This window comes from Sardina pilchardus, chromosome 16 (assembly GCF_963854185.1).
Source record: "Sardina pilchardus chromosome 16, fSarPil1.1, whole genome shotgun sequence".
NCBI classification, from domain to species: Eukaryota; Metazoa; Chordata; class Actinopteri; order Clupeiformes; family Clupeidae; genus Sardina; species Sardina pilchardus.
This window is the reverse complement of record NC_085009.1, coordinates 15,573,357-15,591,555: the sequence shown is the minus strand read 5'-3', so window position 1 is coordinate 15,591,555 and position 18,199 is coordinate 15,573,357. Positions and strand designations below refer to the sequence as shown.

The 18,199-nt window shown below is 40.3% G+C and overlaps 2 protein-coding genes across 2 annotated transcripts; both read right to left on the bottom strand.

The window, feature by feature from the left end:
- Positions 1-5,554: 5,554 nt before the first annotated feature.
- LOC134060300 (CD209 antigen-like protein E) lies at positions 5,555-12,233 on the bottom strand. The gene is made up of 9 exons (XM_062516955.1): positions 12,045-12,233; positions 11,818-11,924; positions 10,623-10,706; positions 10,304-10,444; positions 7,906-7,932; positions 6,929-7,006; positions 6,627-6,769; positions 6,212-6,315; positions 5,555-5,806 (listed from the first exon to the last, which is right to left on the bottom strand). The coding sequence occupies exons 2-9, from the start codon at positions 11,879-11,881 to the stop codon at positions 5,647-5,649; spliced, it is 801 nt and encodes a 266-aa protein (XP_062372939.1). The 5' UTR covers positions 11,882-11,924; positions 12,045-12,233; the 3' UTR covers positions 5,555-5,646.
- Positions 12,234-12,650: 417 nt separating this feature from the next.
- LOC134060311 (CD209 antigen-like protein E) lies at positions 12,651-17,767 on the bottom strand. The gene is made up of 7 exons (XM_062516975.1): positions 17,689-17,767; positions 17,019-17,165; positions 15,300-15,341; positions 13,718-13,792; positions 13,298-13,446; positions 13,096-13,205; positions 12,651-12,988 (listed from the first exon to the last, which is right to left on the bottom strand). The coding sequence occupies exons 1-7, from the start codon at positions 17,765-17,767 to the stop codon at positions 12,829-12,831; spliced, it is 762 nt and encodes a 253-aa protein (XP_062372959.1). The 3' UTR covers positions 12,651-12,828.
- Positions 17,768-18,199: the final 432 nt, after the last annotated feature.

Here is an 18,199-nt window from a genome sequence, read left to right as displayed (position 1 = left end):
GACAAAGTGCTGTCTATCAAGACATCCCGAGTTTGCATAGGCCTACTGTATAGCGGCTCCCCGACGGCCGCAACGGAGAGGGAGGGGTGCGTGTGTGTGCCCGAGACGCATCCAAAACAGAGTGCAGCCTTTCGCTATATCAACCGATACGTTGTCGGTGTAGGCATGCTTTTATCTCTTTTCTCCCGAACTAAATTAATAAGTTCAATGTATATGTTACGGTAGCGTCATGGCAGAGTCTTGCACGCTGCACTATGACTTTAGCATCGCCCATGGTGGATTAAATGATTGCAAAAGACTTGTCGAGGTGAGTTTAACAAGTGTAATTTCATTGGCATATTCTAAAAGGCTGTAGAAGGATATACAGATATTTTATTACCAGTTCCTATCTATAGGCCTTCCTTATTTGGTGTAGGCTACTGACTAGACATCATTGAACAAACATACTCATCTGATAGATAGATAGATACTGTAGATAGATAGAAGGCAGAGCTGCCAACTCTCACGCTTTCGGCGTGTGACACACGATTTTGCTTGTTTACACACGCACTCACGCCATACATCCATTTTCTCACGCAAAACAAAATCTGATTTTGGGCTGAGACTAGTTCGTTCCTTTTAAAACTCCCCATCAGCTAAAGCCGCCTTCACATTGGCACTCCGTAATTCGCAGTGCTCCCCCGTCGGACGTCGGACTTGACCGTTGGAAGTGTCGGAGGCTTTTCGAGTTTGGGAGTAAAATGTACAATAGTGCCATTTTATTTCTAAATTAATTGTCTAACTGCCCTAATAGTGTTAAGAGACAACTCCCCATCAGCTAAAGCCGCCTTCACATTGGCACTCCGTAATTCGCAGTGCTCCCCCGTCGGACGTCGGACTTGACCGTTGGAAGTGTCGGAGGCTTTTCGAGTTTGGGAGTAAAATGTACAATAGTGCCATTTTATTTCTAAATTAATTGTCTAACTGCCCTAATAGTGTTAAGAGACCATGTACAGTGACATGACAAAAAACTTCGTTTGGAAATAATTATTTATTTTACATCAACCGTTCATTTTATTTTTCACAAGATGGGCTTGTGCACCACTATGGATCATACACGTTCCTTTTCGATGACTTTTGTTTTAAACTTTATCGTTTAAAAGCATGTAATATGACATTATAAAAGATACATATTCAATTTGTTTATCAGTACCATAGCAACGCTAACTTCCTTCGGATAGGAACCGTCCGTTGCTGTCGTACGAGTTCAATTTTTTTAACGCATGCGGATGACCAACGGACCCGATTTTTTTCGCACCGCACTGTTCGGACCCATTCGCATACGGTCTGCGAATCTCCATAGGAAATGAATGACTTCCGGCCGTTTCGCAGCCGTATCTACTGTGCCAATGTGAAGGCGGCTTAAGAAGCGCCACTGCAGAGTAGGCTAACCCTATTCGTTGCATAGACATCCACGTTTGCGACAGAAGGAGAGACCCGCGTGAAAACATCTCAATCTGGTCAGAGAACTAGGTATGTTGACAATGTCACAAATCATAGGCCTATCATTAATTAAGAATTCACTCTCTTAAACTAAAAATCTTGAAAGAAATCAGTTTGTGTGGATGAACTTGATTCCATGTTAACTTTAGACATTGCACTGTTTTGTTTGCTGGAACGTGTGGATAAATGGAGAGAGCTAAATCATAGTGCTCACTAAAATCATAAAGGAACATTGCAAGACACTCATCTCTTATATGATCCCTGAAAGATTTTCTTCAACTTGTTAGTGTTTTGAACATGTATTTTATCTAATGACACAGAAAGCAAAATTAATTGCATCCACATATCCTCGTCATGCATCTTTTATTTCACTCGCGTAAAACCGTCAGATAAAAAGCCACCTCACGTATTTCTTAAAGCGACAGGCACTCAATTACACACTCCACTAATGCACACTCAATTAGACCTAGGCCTACACACCTTTTAAAAATATAATAGGCCTATGAGTAAGTGTAATAGTCTTGAAATCAGTATACAAATGACAACATTTTTTTAGCTACTAATAATTATGCAGATTGTAAAATACTAAACATTATCAACAAAATATGTACAGTTATAAGAATTCCAAAATATATGATATAGAAACATATGACTATCATTTTCTGTGTGTGTATGGAGGGTCGAGCAGAATCTTATGGCCACTGGTGTGAATGATCACACAATATTCAATATTAGGTTACTGTTGATTAAATCACCAAATACACTAAAATAGTTTTTTAAAAAGTATCGAAAAAGTATCGAAATCACAACTCTTGACTTAGTATCCGGATCGAAACAATAATTTTGGTATCGTGACGCGTGCGGGACAAACTTTTGGTCACCCCCGGCAGAATCTCACTCCAAGGTTTTTTGAAAAGTTGGCAGCTCTGAGAAGGGGAAATTCAAGCCAAGGGGAAATCCAAGAATCTGTAGGCCATTAGGCTATCTCAGTAGGTTAAAGTATTTTTAGATACCTCCCTGAAATTACTTTTTGCAGGTTGTGATGTCTTAGCCTATATATTGTAAACGTTACTGCAATAAAGTGAATATTGTCAAAACCGGTTGCCATTTTTATGTTGAGGCGGCGGGGGGCTTAGTTTAAAAAGTAACAAAGTCATCTAACTTAGTTACTTTTAAAATCAAGTAATCAGTAAAGTAGCTAAGTTACTTTTTAAAGGAGTAATCAGTAGTCAGTAATCAGATTACTTTTTCAAAGTAACTGTGGCAACACTGCTCTCGTGCGCGCTCAATGGACACCCTCACCTCAACATGTAGGCTACATTCACAATCGTGAAAGCAATGACACATAGAAGACGACTAGCTCATATAATTAAATTTGGTTAGCATCATAGCATACTGCACAAATTTGATTGAAACTCTTGCATTCAAGTTGACTGATAATCTCAATGTTTTCCAACTCTAAGGGTGCTTTCACACCAACATCTTTTGGTGTGCACCAAAAGGTCCATTCGTACCAAAACCTCTTAGTTCGTTTTCGTTGATGTGAAAGCATTAATCGCACTCGGATGCGCACCAAAACAAGCGGACTGAGACCTCCAAAAAGAGGAGGTCTCGGTCCGCTTGACTTTGCACCAAAAGTCGACCTCTGGTGCGGTCCCTCTGTTGAGAACGCGAACTGGGGTCCAAACCATAGAGTAGACTGTAGGTCAAAATAGTGAGTCAAAATTGGCGCCGATTTCTACCGGAAGATAAACATTGAGGAAAAATCAATCAGGCCAATTTTTGGTTCATTTTCTGGTGTGAAAGCGGACCTCACTGGAGTCTATATGCTACATAATAACAATTTCACTGCCTGAAGCAGACCAAATAATCAAACTAGTGGTGTGAAAGCACAAGACTCAAAAGGGCCTGTCCCAAGGAGAAAAAGTAACCTACCTTGAAACTTAAACACACGTGGGGAAACTGAACAGTCCAACCAGTAGACTATAAGCTAGCCAACTATGCTACTTTGTTTACAATTTGAGGCTTCAAGCCAACAGCTGAATTAAAGAGGCGGAGTTGTAATATGAATAGTCATGAACTTCATGAATATCAGAAATGTCAGTATAGAATATGTAAAGAATTATATTATATTATATATATATATATATGTATATATATATATATATATATATATACTATATAAATACTTCACAGTAGGTATGGTGTGTTTTGGGTGGTGTACTGTGTTTGGTTTTCGCCAAACATAGCGCTTGGAGTTCAGTGGAAAACACATCTGGAATATTCCGCTACCATGTGGAAAAAGCTTTTATGGTCAGATGAGACTAAGATGGAACTTTTTGGAGACTAAGATTGGATTTTTTGGACTGAGCTCCAGGCGCTAACCAAACACAGTATACACACTGAAACACACCATGAAGCATGGTGGGGGTAACATTATGTTGTGGGGATGTTTCTCTTCAGCGGGGACTAGGCAATTGGTCAGGATAGAAGGGAAAATGGATGCTGCCAAGTACAGCCAAATTCTTGAGGAAGACCTGCGTCCCTCTGCTAGACAGCTGAAGATGGGCAGGTAATTTGCCTTCCAACACGACAATGATCTTACAGTAAACATACTGCCAAAAGAATAAAGGAGTGGCTTAAGGATAGGATGGTGAATATCCTTGAGTGGCAAAGTCAGAGCCCTGACTTAAATCCTAGAAATCTGTGGATTGACTTGAAGAGAGCAGTCCATCGCCATTCCCTAAAGAATTTGACTGAATTTTAACAATTCTGCACGGATGATTGGGCAAATATTCCCCAATCTAGGCGTGCAAAGCTAGAGACATCCAAACAGATTGATGGCTGTAATGAAAGCAAAAGGAAGCTCCACAAAGTGTTAAGTCAGAACTTTTGACTTTTTTTTCAGTTATTTTGATGTTGTACTGCTAAATCTGTAGATAAGACTGGAAAAGATTTTTTGTTTTAAATGGGTTTTGATTTCAGCCAGCAAGACAAAAAAGTAACTATTTCAAAAGGGTATGATGACTTTCTAGGCACTGCAGTTCTTAATCTCATTTTATTTTCCATACTGCAGATTTTTTTCCTTTCTTTTTTTTGCTAGCTACTTTAAATTGCATGAGAAAAGTTACAATTCCATGTCATTAGTTATATTTTTCCAAAAGACTGGATTGGACTGGATTGACTGGATAGAAAGACAACAAACATTTTGATAATAAGAATGTGGCCAAATGCCTCTAAACGAAATCACTCGGCCAATTAATAGAGATACATTCATATCACCCTATAGCCTACTTAGCTGCTGAACAAATCACAATAGTTTAAAACTATGTGATGCAGCTCTTGGGAAAAGAGTGTCTGTCTGGATTACCTTTCATAAATAAGGAGGCTACTAACACACGTTGTGAGAAGTGCGTTCAACACCACATCAACAATTATGAAAAGTTTAATCCTAATCAAGTATGGTAGCAAAATACAGCTTCTGTCGTGTGTTATTTAGCATTTTGTAAATTACATTGTTCGCTATTGGATTTACAAAATGGCAAATAACACACAGCAGAAGCTGTATTTCACTACCATACTTGATTAGGAACATCAGTGAACACTACTAAGCACCCTGTAAGTTGCACACTTTTCGGAAGTGAACATTTAGGGTTGTTTTAAGGTCAGGATAACGCATGCCCATAGGGAGCCATTTCCAGTTTTTTGTCCCCACGAAAGTTTAACAGGTGCGATAATTCAAAATCCCCATGTTATTTTCCCATAGGAAAAATCACCACTGCATCTCAAAGATGGCAGCTTTTTTGTAGGCGAACTTCAGAGGTTTATTCCGCAGTTCTTAATCAATCACCAACCAAACCGGAAGTAGCTGGCGCCCCTTGTGGATGGAGGATGTTTGTGTGAACGTGGGCTGTCTGCTCTAGTGCAGGTATGAGCAACCCCCAATACATAACAGTATCTGGGGATAATATTCATTGCTGTAATATAGTTTTTTTGCTGTGAACCATGATATTCTATGTTTTTAGATGCACCGGTATATTGGAGTAAAAGAGCATACACATTACTCATTACCAATTATTACTCCATTTACTGAAAGTACACTTGTGTAATTCTCACAGTGTTGGTTTATTTCTCAAAATGACGGCGAGTGCCTGTCGGTCGATATCACACCCTACAGTTCCAGCCACAGATGCTTTTAAACTTTTTAAAGCACGTCACGTCATTCAGGCCAGACGACTGCAGTAAACCACAGTCCTCGCCATTCACTGGGTCTCCCGCTGCGCCGCTCCAGTTATCTGGCTGCTTGTATGCCCATGGCGTAAACCTGCAAGACATGTCAGTCAGGCATCTAAATGCAAGGCATCAGATTCAACAAATAATGTTAGGAATCTACAGTATGTGGATATGTAACTAAATAAAATAGAAATAAAAAAGTCAGCCACTGTAATATTACATTTAAATCTTAAAGGGGCACTGTGTAACATTTTCAGTTGTTTGTTAACAAAATCAATATTTCCCATTGATAAATGTGGCCTAATTTATGTCTAATTACCACCACCACCACCACCACCACCAATTTGAAGCATTCATAATTTACATATACTGTACTGGGTCGACTGATTCTCCATCGACTTGCGCCATTTTAAAATAACAGTAATTAATATTCATATCTGACTTCAACATCATGCTACACCATGACAGACAGAGTCCAAAGAGAACATTTTCTCACCTCTCATCAGTGTGGGGTGTGTTGTCCACCCAGAGCCAGGTGCCCTCCTCCTCAGAGTCTGTTAGACCAACCCACCACTGTGCTCCTTGTGCTAATACGAAACCCTTCAATGAGAAATAACACTTTTGTAACACATGTAAACAATGAAGTAAATAATGTTTTTGATCAATACGATGTTAACACTAGGCCTACTTCATGCAACCTTCTCTTGTTGAGAAACTGTATCACTGAATAAATGTGACATAAATATTCATATTATATACAAAAAAACTGTGGAAACTAAAAAGGAGCTACAGTATAATTGTACATGTAGATGTCCGTTCTCTGCTTACAGAATGAATCAACTGTTATCTTTTGTCAAATATGGGAAGATGGTACAGTAGTTTCCCTTAGCTCTATTGTGCCATGTGAATACCTTTTCCTCCTCATTCTCAATGATGGCCAGGTCTCCACCCCGAGTAATACAGTTATCTCTACTCTCAGTCCAGTTCTTCGAATCAAGGGAGAAGTGATACCACTTGCCACTGAAGTTTGTCCAACCATCTTCCATTTTTTTCACTGTTTGATAACAGTATGGCAGAACTGTTTGATCACGATTTTTTTTTTTTTTTTTAATCCCCATTTCATCACCAATCACGCTGCCAGTAATTGCTATCAGCATCAGCATCATAATCTTCACAACCATCACTATCATAGTCTAATCTCTTCTTCACTCACTTTCACAATGCAGGGCTGTGACCTCTTTGGAGAGACCATCAATGATTTGCAGCTGCTCTTCCAGTAGGTTGTGAGTCTCTTTATAAAAACAAAACAAACAAACAAAAAGCAAGATGATGATGATTTATAAGTCTTCACCAGCTTTAATGAAACAAAGGACTTTAGACTGTGTGAATCTAAGGGTGTTTTCACACCTGGTCCCCTTTAAAAGAACCAAACTCAGTCCTCTTTAAGTGGACCAAAAAGTGGACCGACAGAAAAAGAACTCAGTTCTTTTTGTGTTCACACTGTGAGTTTATGAGAAAGAGGACTGGGTTCTCTTCCTGGTCCAGTTAAGCTTTGTTGGGGCCTCAGTCCTCTTTCTGTTCACACCAGGTCCTCTAGAGCTCTCAGACCCCTACTGCACTGAATCCTGGGTAATTTTCACTTGAAGCAAAATGTCTGTCACGTGACCAAGCTACGGCAAACGGAGAAGGTTAAACCACAGTGCAAAAAGGCGAAGGGAACCCGGTGCGCTTTCTGTTCACAATGCCTGGATTAGGCGAACTGTACCGCTGCCTTTAAGCGAACCGTACTGAGACCACCTCCCGAGGTGGTCTCAGTTCGGTTCGTTTTAAAGGGGTCTGGGTACGGTTGGAGTGTTCACATATGCGCAAAAAATGCTGAGTCATCGGTCTGAGTTCGTTTAGATGGCTGAAAGGGACCAAGTGTGAAAACACCCTTAAAGTAGAATTGCGTCTGAAACTCTCGGCACAAAGCTATATTACTGTGTTATTTTCAAATAAGTCTCAATAATAAATGGAAAATGCACTCTATATCTTGCTATTTTATGTCACCTCCCTTTTTGTCTTGGGGTCACTTTCACACTGTCACCCTGCAGTTGCCAAAATGTCACATCGCAAAATAGCTGTCCCTTTTTGTCCACTCATACTGTATACCGAATCAAGGACTATTGCTATAGTAGTTCAGGCACTCACGTCTGTATGACTGGTCTTTCAACACATCTGCAAAAGATTTTGATAGATTAGTGTTATCGTCACATCAGAAAATAAAAAATATATATATTCTCCTGGCTTTGTCTGTACTGTTGAATTACACTTAAAGTCAATTGTTTGGCTCTGCGTTAATGCACTACTTCAGTTTCTTTATCAGACCTTGTCTTATATTTTCTATAGCTGTGTTAGAAATGTTCACTCATTCACCATATAGTGAGTAAGTCAGTGAGTGAACGAGTGAACAATTCAAATATAGCTTATAGAATTGAAAGGAGAGATCAGATCACAGCATCTCAATATTACTTACTCTCCTCTTTATCTCAACACAGCTATAGAGTTTGGCGGAAGTCCACAAAATGTCACAATGCCGTACATTTCAACTAGGCCATGACATGACATCAAATCTGGCTAGAGGGATATACAGCTAACAAACTTCTCAAAACCAGGATCTAATCCTTGCTTCTGAAATTGATTAAATTGGAATTGATGTTTACATGCACAAACACAAAAACAGGATATTAAAGGAGCACTTCACCATTTTTTCATATTAAACTACGTTATAGATGAGTTGATACATACCTCTCGCGTTTATTCACTCAGATCCAAACAGAGATGAAGTTAGAAGCGACCAAACACCTACACGTTTTCCCTATTAAAATACATGACCAAGTATGCTGAGGGAACCTCAGCTGTTTTCCCAGGTCGACCTGCAGCTGCCAGTCAGAGGCTTTGTGGAGGAGGCCTGTTGTTAATTGTGAGTGCCCCCGGGGTTTCTCTCCAGCTTTGATGAAGGGGACTGCCTTCTTTGGAGCATGATGGTGTTTGCTGGTGCTGATGGCTGAGGCTACGCTTTCGGCAATTGCCTTAAGCACCTGGTCGTGGCGCCAACGATAGTGACCATCAGTCAGGGCCTTTGGACAGCTGCTGAGGAGATGTTCTAAGGAGCCTCTTCCAGAGCACAGAAGGCAAGAATGTGTCTCACACTTCCCCCATGACATGGAGGTTCGCTGGGCTTGGCAGGGCATCATAGACAGCTTGCACCAGGAAACGGACTCGATGGAAGTCTGCCTGCAAGATGTTTGCCCAGGTGATCCTGCGTTGCAGTGTACTCTCCCACCTTGTCCATGCTCCCTGCTGCCGGAGTCCCACTTACACTGCCCTGCTCACTTGCTCCTCCTCCACGCCTGCTCGGACCTATTCCTGGAGTAAATGTTGTCTTTCCGTGCCACGGGCCTGGCTGACCAGGGTCTCTGGGAAGTAGCCCAAGCCCACTCTGCCTGTCGCCACGGTGCCCACCAATGCCTTTTGTCTCAGGCGTGACTCCGCCACCTCCACTGCTTTGCCAGCCTTCCACTTCCTTCCTGTACTCACCTCAACGCCGGCTGATGACACCTTGCAGTCTCTGGAATCCCTGTACTGTAGGACTTCTCTGGTGCGTACCACCATGAATTCTTCAGTTAGACCACTGAAGGGCAGTTGCCGGATGTTACTTGTCCCATACAGTGCCGCGCTGGTAAGACTGCGTGGAAGCCCAAGCCACTTCCGAAGAAAGCCACTGATCTTCCATTCAAGGGACTCCACTGTTGTCATTGGGACTGCATAGACCAGCAACGGCCTCAGGACAAGATGGAGTGCTGGTAGATCCAGGCTTTAAATCTACCGGGTAGACCGGACTTGTCAACCTTGATGAGCCAAGCTCCAAGTTCTTTGTTGGATTTCTGTATGGCGGCAGGGTCTTTCAGGCTGGAGTCAAAGAGCTTCCCTAAACTCTTGACAGGTTTTTCTTTGATAGTTGGGATGACAGTTCCTAAGATGGAAAAACGGAACTTGTCAATCACTTTCCCCCTCTTCTGCACCATGGACCTTGACTTGGAGGGCTTAAAACTCATCCTTGCCCAGGTGATGAGTCTCTCAAGTCCTTGTAGGATCCACCTGCTCCCTGGGACCGATGTTGGCGCCACTTGAAAAGTGGCACGTTTCATTATGTCTCACCATACTTGGTTGTGTAACTACTTGTGTAACTGTATTTTGATAGGAAAAACGTGGAGATGTTTGGTTGCTTCTAACTTCGTCTCTGTTTGGGTCCAAGTGAATGAACTGGGCTAGCTAAGTGCTTACTATCAAAGTAGCACCGCGCGCCAGAGCCTTTGAGTGCATGCATTGAAACGCGAGAGGTATGTATCAAGTCTTAGTTACGGGAATAACATAGTTTTATATGAAAAAACGGTGGAGTGTTCCTTTAAAGAAAAATCCTAATCGGCATACTCAAGTTCATGAATATATGTGAATATAATTCACAATTCATATTCAATGAATATAACTGATGAAACAGCACTCTCACACGTGGACAGCCAAGTCCCATTCAATAATTCATACTCACAGAGAACTGCCATGGCAACAGCCGCAGCCAACATGAGAACAGCCACACCATGCAGTAGGGAGGTATAGCTCAGTTTGGCACAGGCACCGGCATTCGTCTCTGCACGACTCGCCACCTCCATGGGACTGCCTGGATCCGACCCTGGCCACCCAGAACAGACAGTACAGTCAGATAAAGAAGAATGGCTCATATCAGCTGAGTGGAAAAAACCTTTCTCATACAGTATCATATCCCATTTTATCATGTTTACATTTGAAATGAACTTTGATTTAAAGCTGATTTAATAGTTGTGTTGCCAATGCAACAGAAAAACACTCACCACTGGGAACAGATTCGTTATTTCCACTTTCTAGACTGATGTCAATGTCACGTGTGTCACATATGACATCATCAGGGCCTGCTGCTAGGGTCAACAACAAATAAACAAGGACATAGTACAAAGTTTATTTTCTGATTTGAGAGTACTGCTCACAGACAGTTTTGAAGGTACAGTCCTCAATTCAACCAACTTTGTGTCAAATTCATCTTAGCCTATTTCACAATTTCCGATTTCCAGAGAATTAAGAAATCCTCTGCAAGGATGCACAGTAAGACTATACAGTATGTTATAACCAAATAAAGTTATAAGAATATTATATACTTGATGATATTGTTTTTATAACCAAATTACTTGAAAGTGTCTTTGAAAATTGCCCCTCCACTTCCAATCAACTGCTACTACATACAGTACAGTATATCAACAAAAGAAGCAAACAACATGTTAACAATAATAATTATAAGGCTACCATACTTGCAATGATAACCAATGAAAAAATATGCCAGCTTAATCTAGGTTTTGTTAAACTTAACTAACTCACTTAGTTTTCTACAGCTCTGTTTACATATTCAAACCTAAAACCTCTGCATTTCTAATCAATCTGTCTGTTGCCAGCGGCGATAGGTTTTATATTTCAGCAGAAATTGGGTTACACATTGGCACCAATTCCTTCAGCTTGGTTTTTCAATAGTAAACGAGGATCTTTCAAAGCTTGGACCCTATGAAAATTATCAACAGGATTTCACAAGAATTGCAGCTAGTGTGTTTAATTTAGAAATTGATCAGATTTCTTGAAATGTTGAATGCCTTGGATTACTTATTCTAAATGCATATAACTTCTATCCATGCATTTTAAGCAGTGCTGCCATAACAATAACTGCAATAGGGTTATGAGGCATCATTTTCAAATAAATTGTCTTATGAGTTCTCTTTTCATCTTCAACTGCTTGTAATTTCTCCAAAACCATAAAGACAACGCCAATTGAATTAGGTGAGGAAGGCCTACATAGTATGATATTATTGTTGTGTAGCATACTGTCTTCAAAAAGCTTATAGGGATGTAACCATCACTTGAAGTCTTACGGTAGCATATTGCCGTGGTCTAAGACAAAAAATGTCAATAGAAGCTAATTTTGACAAAGCTGACATACTATAACCAAACCAGGTTAGGCCAACCATAAAAACCAGATAAACTCACCTGCATTGTGGTTTTCCACAAAATCATGTTTTGGGATGTGCTCCTTCTTGTGATGAGATGACATCTTTGACTTGTCACACACATACCATGATTTCTCTTTTCAAACACTAAAGAAAAGCCAGAAAGCCAGGGCACTTTGTTTCTCAGTGAAATAAGGCTAGTTCAAATATCATATAGCAAAGTCGAGTTCAATTTAGAAACAGTCTACCCACTGACATTTGCCTCACCCTTTTGAATTTCCTCCACCTAGACTAGCAGACAAGTACAGCACTCTCCCCTACCACTCCTCCTCTCTCGTCTCCTGTTGTTGATTCCCAAAGTTCAGTTACCTTCGTAGTTGCATCCTTTGGGATAATGTGACAGCTACACCTCTGATATTTTGAATGTCTTACCACCACCTTTTGAGGATGCTCATAAATGTGATGGTCTCTGGGAAGTGATCTCAAATATGTGAATAGAATGTTAGCTCAGCATTATGATGAAAGGACTTTACAAGTTAACAATGAAACTCTAGAATGTTGGTATGGAATTTTGAAAGTGTAAGGATATAAACATGGAGACAAAGCACTTCTGAGAGAAGTACAGTTTATTCAATTGCACAAAGAGTAAAAAAATATCTATTTTATAGTATCTATTTTCATTGTGTATATGTTTGTATGATATTCATTTTATTTATTAATAGCTTACACCACCATTTCCCTTTGGGGATGAACAAAAAAAAACACATTAAAGTAGTCATTTAAAAAGTGTATTGTGTGTGTGGGGGGGGGGGGGGGGGGGTATGTTGTGTGTTGGGGAGGGGGGGGGAGTGATGAAATGGTATGTGTGTATAGGGTGGTGGTGTGTGGGTGTGTGTTTGACTTATTCAATTTTATACATTAAGATAAAAAACAATAACCTGACTTTCGCCAGATCCTGTAACGCCTCTGGTGGAGCATGGCGGAACTACAAGGGTCTGGCGAGAGTCAGGCTAAAAAAACAATGCAAAATGAAAAAATATATATGTCCCTCTCATTTACTCTCACATATCATTTTTTTATGGCTGTCACAGAAGGCATCCAGCCAATTTCCATAATACGGTCTGGTAAAATCCATCTGAGCGCAGTCTTCCCCCTCAGGATGGATTACTTTATCTCCTTTCCAGTTATCCGGCTCTTTTCCATACCAAAACCTGCACACACACAGAGGTATTCAACACAATATGTAATTTCATTGACTCCTCTGACTGACTGAATACAGCCATTATCTATAACTCATGATAAGTCAGTGGCAAACTACCTGGATGAATCACTGAGCGGTGTGTTGTCCACCCAACGCCAGTCTCCCTCTTTAACCGAGTCAGTCAGGCCAATCCAGTTGGATCCCATGCCATGTTTCTTCAGAAAATACTTAACAAAGCAAATCCCACTCTGAGATAAATGATTGTTGCATGGGCAATCATGAAGTGAATGAAAATGCGCAAGTCAGGCTTTTATCTCACCAGCTCCTCTGCACTCTCTATGATGACCAGGTGTCCTCCCATAGTCACACAGGCATCCCGACTCTCAGTCCAGTTCTTCATATCAGTAGAGAAGCAGTAGCACTTCCCATTGAAAATTTTCCAACCAGAAGCGCAATGTTTTGCTATAGCTGCAAAAATATTATTTTAACATCATCACTATTAGTAAGAGATATTTGTTTGTGGACATTTCGCTTTGTTTGTTTTGTTTTTTTCCTGAGAGCTTTTTGAGATGTTTTTGAGATGGACCTTTTTCTTCTAGTTTTCTTTTAAGGGAATAGCTCATGAAAATAACACAATCTAGCACTAACAATGTGACTAATAAACAATAAATAATTAGCTGATGGTTGTCATATACACAAGGTGGCTTTTAAACAATCACCATTTGATTTGAACTCTCACCTTCAAATTGTTTCTGCAGGTCTGTGATGTCCTTGACATTTCTGGCCTTCAGTTCATGCAGTTCTCTTTCAGCCGCTTAAAAGCAGAAAGAACAACCCAATCAAGACAGCGGTGACCGGGTCACATCAACACTATATAGCAACTTTTCCTAAACATTATGAATATTACTTGGCCATGGATCTTGCTGAATTATAAACAAGAGCTTATCAAATCTAAGGAGCTGGGGGGTATAACAGAAAGCAGTTTTACTTCGCTAGTGATAAAGCGAAGCTTGACAGCGTTGTCTGGTCATCCCTGCAATCGAGGATGAATAGGAGTGATTATGTCAAGACAGGTGTAAGTAATTCAAGATACATGCACATTCTCGTTTCGCCCCCAAAAAACTCACGGTTGGAATAAAAATGACTTTTAATATAGACTAACCATGAAATTAGGTTTACCTTTTTGGAATCATCGCCATTTCTGTAACATAGTAGGAGTAGGTGTGGCAGACCAAATTTATGTAGGCAAAGATCCTTCATTACTGATAGAGCAACATAATGCATCTCTATGGAAGCAAAATTCGAACAGTTCCTGTCTGCTTAAAGAGGGAAGTGGGATATCGATCTCTGTCAGATTGCCAAGCAGTTCAGTTCAAATGTAACGCACTTTCTAGGTCTGCTTAAAGGGGGATTTCGTCCTCCTCCCCTTTGCGAAAACAGAACGAGGAAATGGTTGAACGTTTGTGCCTCTCGCTCCGTTTTAACCCTCTCTGGCTACCCTGGTGTGAGTGCTTCCTTGTGTCATCACGCAACATCATTAAGAAAGTGTTTGCCACTGCATAGATGCACATACTGTACAGTATATACTGTATATACCTTTATTTTGTCTTAAAACCAAATTAGTTGAAAACACCTTTGAAAAACCCTCCACTTCCAATCAACTACTACAGAGGGCTATTCATCAAGCATCTATCAACAAAAGAAGGAAACAACAAATTTGTTATTAATTAATTAATTAATTTTTACTTTAATTAATTAAAATAAAGTGTTATTGTTTTAGTTTCCTCTTTGTCTTTAACTCCACTTCTGTTACGCTGTAGCTGTCGTTTCATTTAGGTGAATAGACCCCGCCTCAGGCAATAATTAACATGACGAATGTCTGATCGTCTTGTTTATGATATACTTTGGGTTTGTGAATACTGAAATTTATGTGAGCTGTGAGACTTGTTCCACCTAATAAGTTTAGTTGTCTAACTGACTTTAGGCTACTGTGCACGACTTGTTGAGAAGTCAGAAGTCAGTAACTAACTACAGTATGTGTCCCGAGATTGTAGTAACATTTGTCTCACCACCAGCTCTTTTCTCATGTAATAAGTGAAATGAAACCTGAAGGAAAAATGTACTGAGAACATGACCTGTCCTCAATGGAAGATAGGCATGGTGACAAGAAAAAAAAAACATTCCTGATATGGACAGAAAATGAGGAACAATTAATGGAAAATCGTCTTGGAAAAAGTCTGGTGAGCAAATTGCTATGACCAATGCACACCCTAATCTGTAACTGCAATAGCAGCCATACCTGGGCAATATATTTCATTTACCTGAGAGCTGAATCTCCAGAGCTGCTTGTTTCTGTCTGGTGCCTGTAGAGTAGACGATATGATTGAACAAATACTGTACATGGCGTGATAACACTGTGCCCATGGTGCCCATGGTGCGTTCGCAACATTCCTCGAGCGAGATGCAAATGGACTACTAGTCCGATTCAATGATCTATCCAGACTCACAGAATGGCTGAATGAAAAATGAACGGGAGTGTAAAGACGTCACTTTTCTGGACCAATGAGGGAACAGAGAGTGGTCGAAGGAAAAATCGTGAAGCATCCGCGCACTGTTGAAAACATCAATTAATTCAAGCCCCTGCTAAACCTAATAAAGCTATCTCCGCTGAATATGGAAAGTTTAGTCCCTAGGAATAATGTGTGTGGGTATCTTCCTCGGCCGATTTAATCGGGCAGTTCCTCTTACACACTACTCGTCCCGGTTGCTGAAATAAGCAGAGACTGCAGTGCTGACTCGGGCCGCTTTGAGCTGCAATACTCTGAAACCCAATGTGTGACACGCCTGGTCTACCAACACCTCATGCTAGAGGGCTCAGGCTGAACTAAGGTGAGGCCATCTCGCACGGACCACCCACTGGGGAACTGCTCATCGCTAACTCCGGTGCAATAGCCAGTTCTTCTGCAGCTTACTATTTCAGCTGACTTAACTTCTACGGCGGCAAAGCTAAGTCCCAGCCTTTCGCCGTGCCAAACACCGTTACCTATCACTACCACTCTGGTCTCTAAGTACAAGGAAGGCTATGCGGATTAGCACAACAATTTATTTGTCAGGTACAAGTTAAGAATTTAATACAATAAGAAGCAAGCATCTAAATGAATAATATGAAAGTTATGAAAAACAGGTTCAAGAAATACTTAGGCTAGCCTATCATACAAAACAGACAGAGAATGAAACATACCTTACCAGCTCAGAGGAAGATGACTACACACCGAAGTGTGGGAGCTCATAGCTAAGAGACTCCATGAATAATGTTTTGTCTACCATTTTATAGGCTACAAAGTTTGTGATTGGTTCACACAGTGACAGGGGTTACATGAATGGAGATCACATGATGAGTACTGTAGGTGAAACTGAGACCATTGTTGTAGTGAAACCACTTGAGTAAATCAATCAAGACATGACAATACATTTGGTTACATTTTCTGGTCCAAGTTGACTTCTGAGGGCTTTGGACAAACATGTGACAGGAGGTTCACAATAGGCCCACACTTAGTAGCTAATCAAGAGTCCATATATGATTGAAAGGAATGTCATCAGCCTAGGAATTTAGATCCTTACAGGGAGAAAGGTAAAAGTCGATTGTTTTGCTCGAGGGGAGGTGTAAAATGAGCTTAATTCCCCAAACTGTGGTATTTTATACAACGTCTTCTGATTTGTGGTTGTATACGCAGGAGAGATGTTCAATTCTTATGTATGGATTTTCACACAGTGGCGAATCAACATTCAAGCCTATCCATAGTCAAAAACATCACAATTAACAAAGCAACAAACATAACCAACAGTGTAGCCTTTAAGAGCAATTCACTGGGGTTACCAAGCATGCACCTAGCATGTAATTATACACACAGTATATATATAGTATTGACATTTAGTGATAATTGATTTGTGTGGTATTCAGTTTTGTATTGACTTAATAGCAATGAATAGCTTATAGACATATTGAATATTTTGCTCTCTGTGCGCTCCACAGTACTCACAGTACACAATGACGGGGATGACTATCACAAGCAGAAGAGTGCAGGCAACCAGAACCAACCACGTGGACCTTGGGCAGACAGGTGTCTGCAGGTCTGATGAATTGTTCGCGGAATGGGCAGAATCGGGTACATTTTCATGAGGAGCATCTGATGACAAGATGTAACTTTAAATATGATTGCAGACTTCCTGTCTTTAGGACTATCTCCTTCCTTCCTCATAACACAGTAAGGTGTAACTTAAACCCAATTAAAACAGTTTAAAAAAGGTTTACATGAAGGCTTTACATGGTATAAGAACAACATGTAGGTCTATGTAAATATAGTTAAAGGTCCAGTCAGCGATTATGTCAAGCTCATACATTTTTTTTGTCACATTCAGCAGTCATCTCGTCACGATCGGGATAGCTGCTTTCTGTGTGTACATTGTCTTTGTAGGCAGAGCAGGCTTTGAATACTGGAGACAAACAAAGTGGGACAGCCAGTCTTTGAAACAAAATCAAAATAATGTGTGGAATTTCTCTCGAAGTACGGAATGGATTGGTGACATTATGGTTACAGCACATACCAAAGATTCTAGAACAGAGCTCTGTTCTAGAATCTTTGGCACATACTGTAGTGACATAGCATACTGGCAAAAGGCTTAAAGGTAGACAAGCTTTGAAATACTCACCAGCATGATGATCCTTAGATGTGTACCTTACATTGGTAGATGTGGATGGCGTATTGGCATATATTGGATCTTGGGCCATGGTTTCTTGACACAGCTCTCGTAGACTACTGCAGTTTTCAGGAAGTGTACTTTGTGGTTTTCTTGTGCTTAAGCATTAATTCTTATACGTCACACTGTGCACAACATCTTTCAAGAAAGGAAGCTCTCTTTTTGAGTTCTGGTAAAGATAAGACCATGCACACTTCCGAATAAGATAAGAAGTGGTTTATGCGTGTATAAAAGGGGTCTTAAGGCATATTTATTTAATATGCACTTAGTCCTTTGAGTTTGTGATGTGTTATGGTTTGTATAATAGTATTGTTTTGTTATAATTTGTCTATTGATAGAATTTGAAATTTATTTAGCTATTGTCCTTAAATTTAGCCATACCATGCTTTAGTTATTATTATTATATATAATTAACTGAGTGACTTATTTGATTGCTATTCTCATTTCACTGTTTTATTTCTCA

What these genes read in the sequence shown, in the direction of transcription:
- LOC134060300 (XM_062516955.1), bottom strand. Translation starts at nt 11,881, where the DNA reads ATGTCATCTCATCACAAGAAGGAGCACATCCCAAAACATGATTTTGTG. An exon ending in TGTTGCCATGGCAGTTCTCT is followed by an intron (nt 7,933 to 10,303) that starts GTGAGTATGAAT and finishes AATCTTTTGCAG; the next exon opens with ATGTGTTGAAAGACCAGTCA. An exon ending in TTGAGAATGAGGAGGAAAAG is followed by an intron (nt 6,316 to 6,626) that starts GTATTCACATGG and finishes TTCTCATTGAAG; the next exon opens with GGTTTCGTATTAGCACAAGG.
- LOC134060311 (XM_062516975.1), bottom strand. Translation starts at nt 17,767, where the DNA reads ATGGCCCAAGATCCAATATATGCCAATACGCCATCCACATCTACCAAT. An exon ending in TCTGGAGATTCAGCTCTCAG is followed by an intron (nt 13,793 to 15,299) that starts GTAAATGAAATA and finishes TCTGCTTTTAAG; the next exon opens with CGGCTGAAAGAGAACTGCAT. An exon ending in TAGAGAGTGCAGAGGAGCTG is followed by an intron (nt 13,206 to 13,297) that starts GTGAGATAAAAG and finishes TGCTTTGTTAAG; the next exon opens with TATTTTCTGAAGAAACATGG.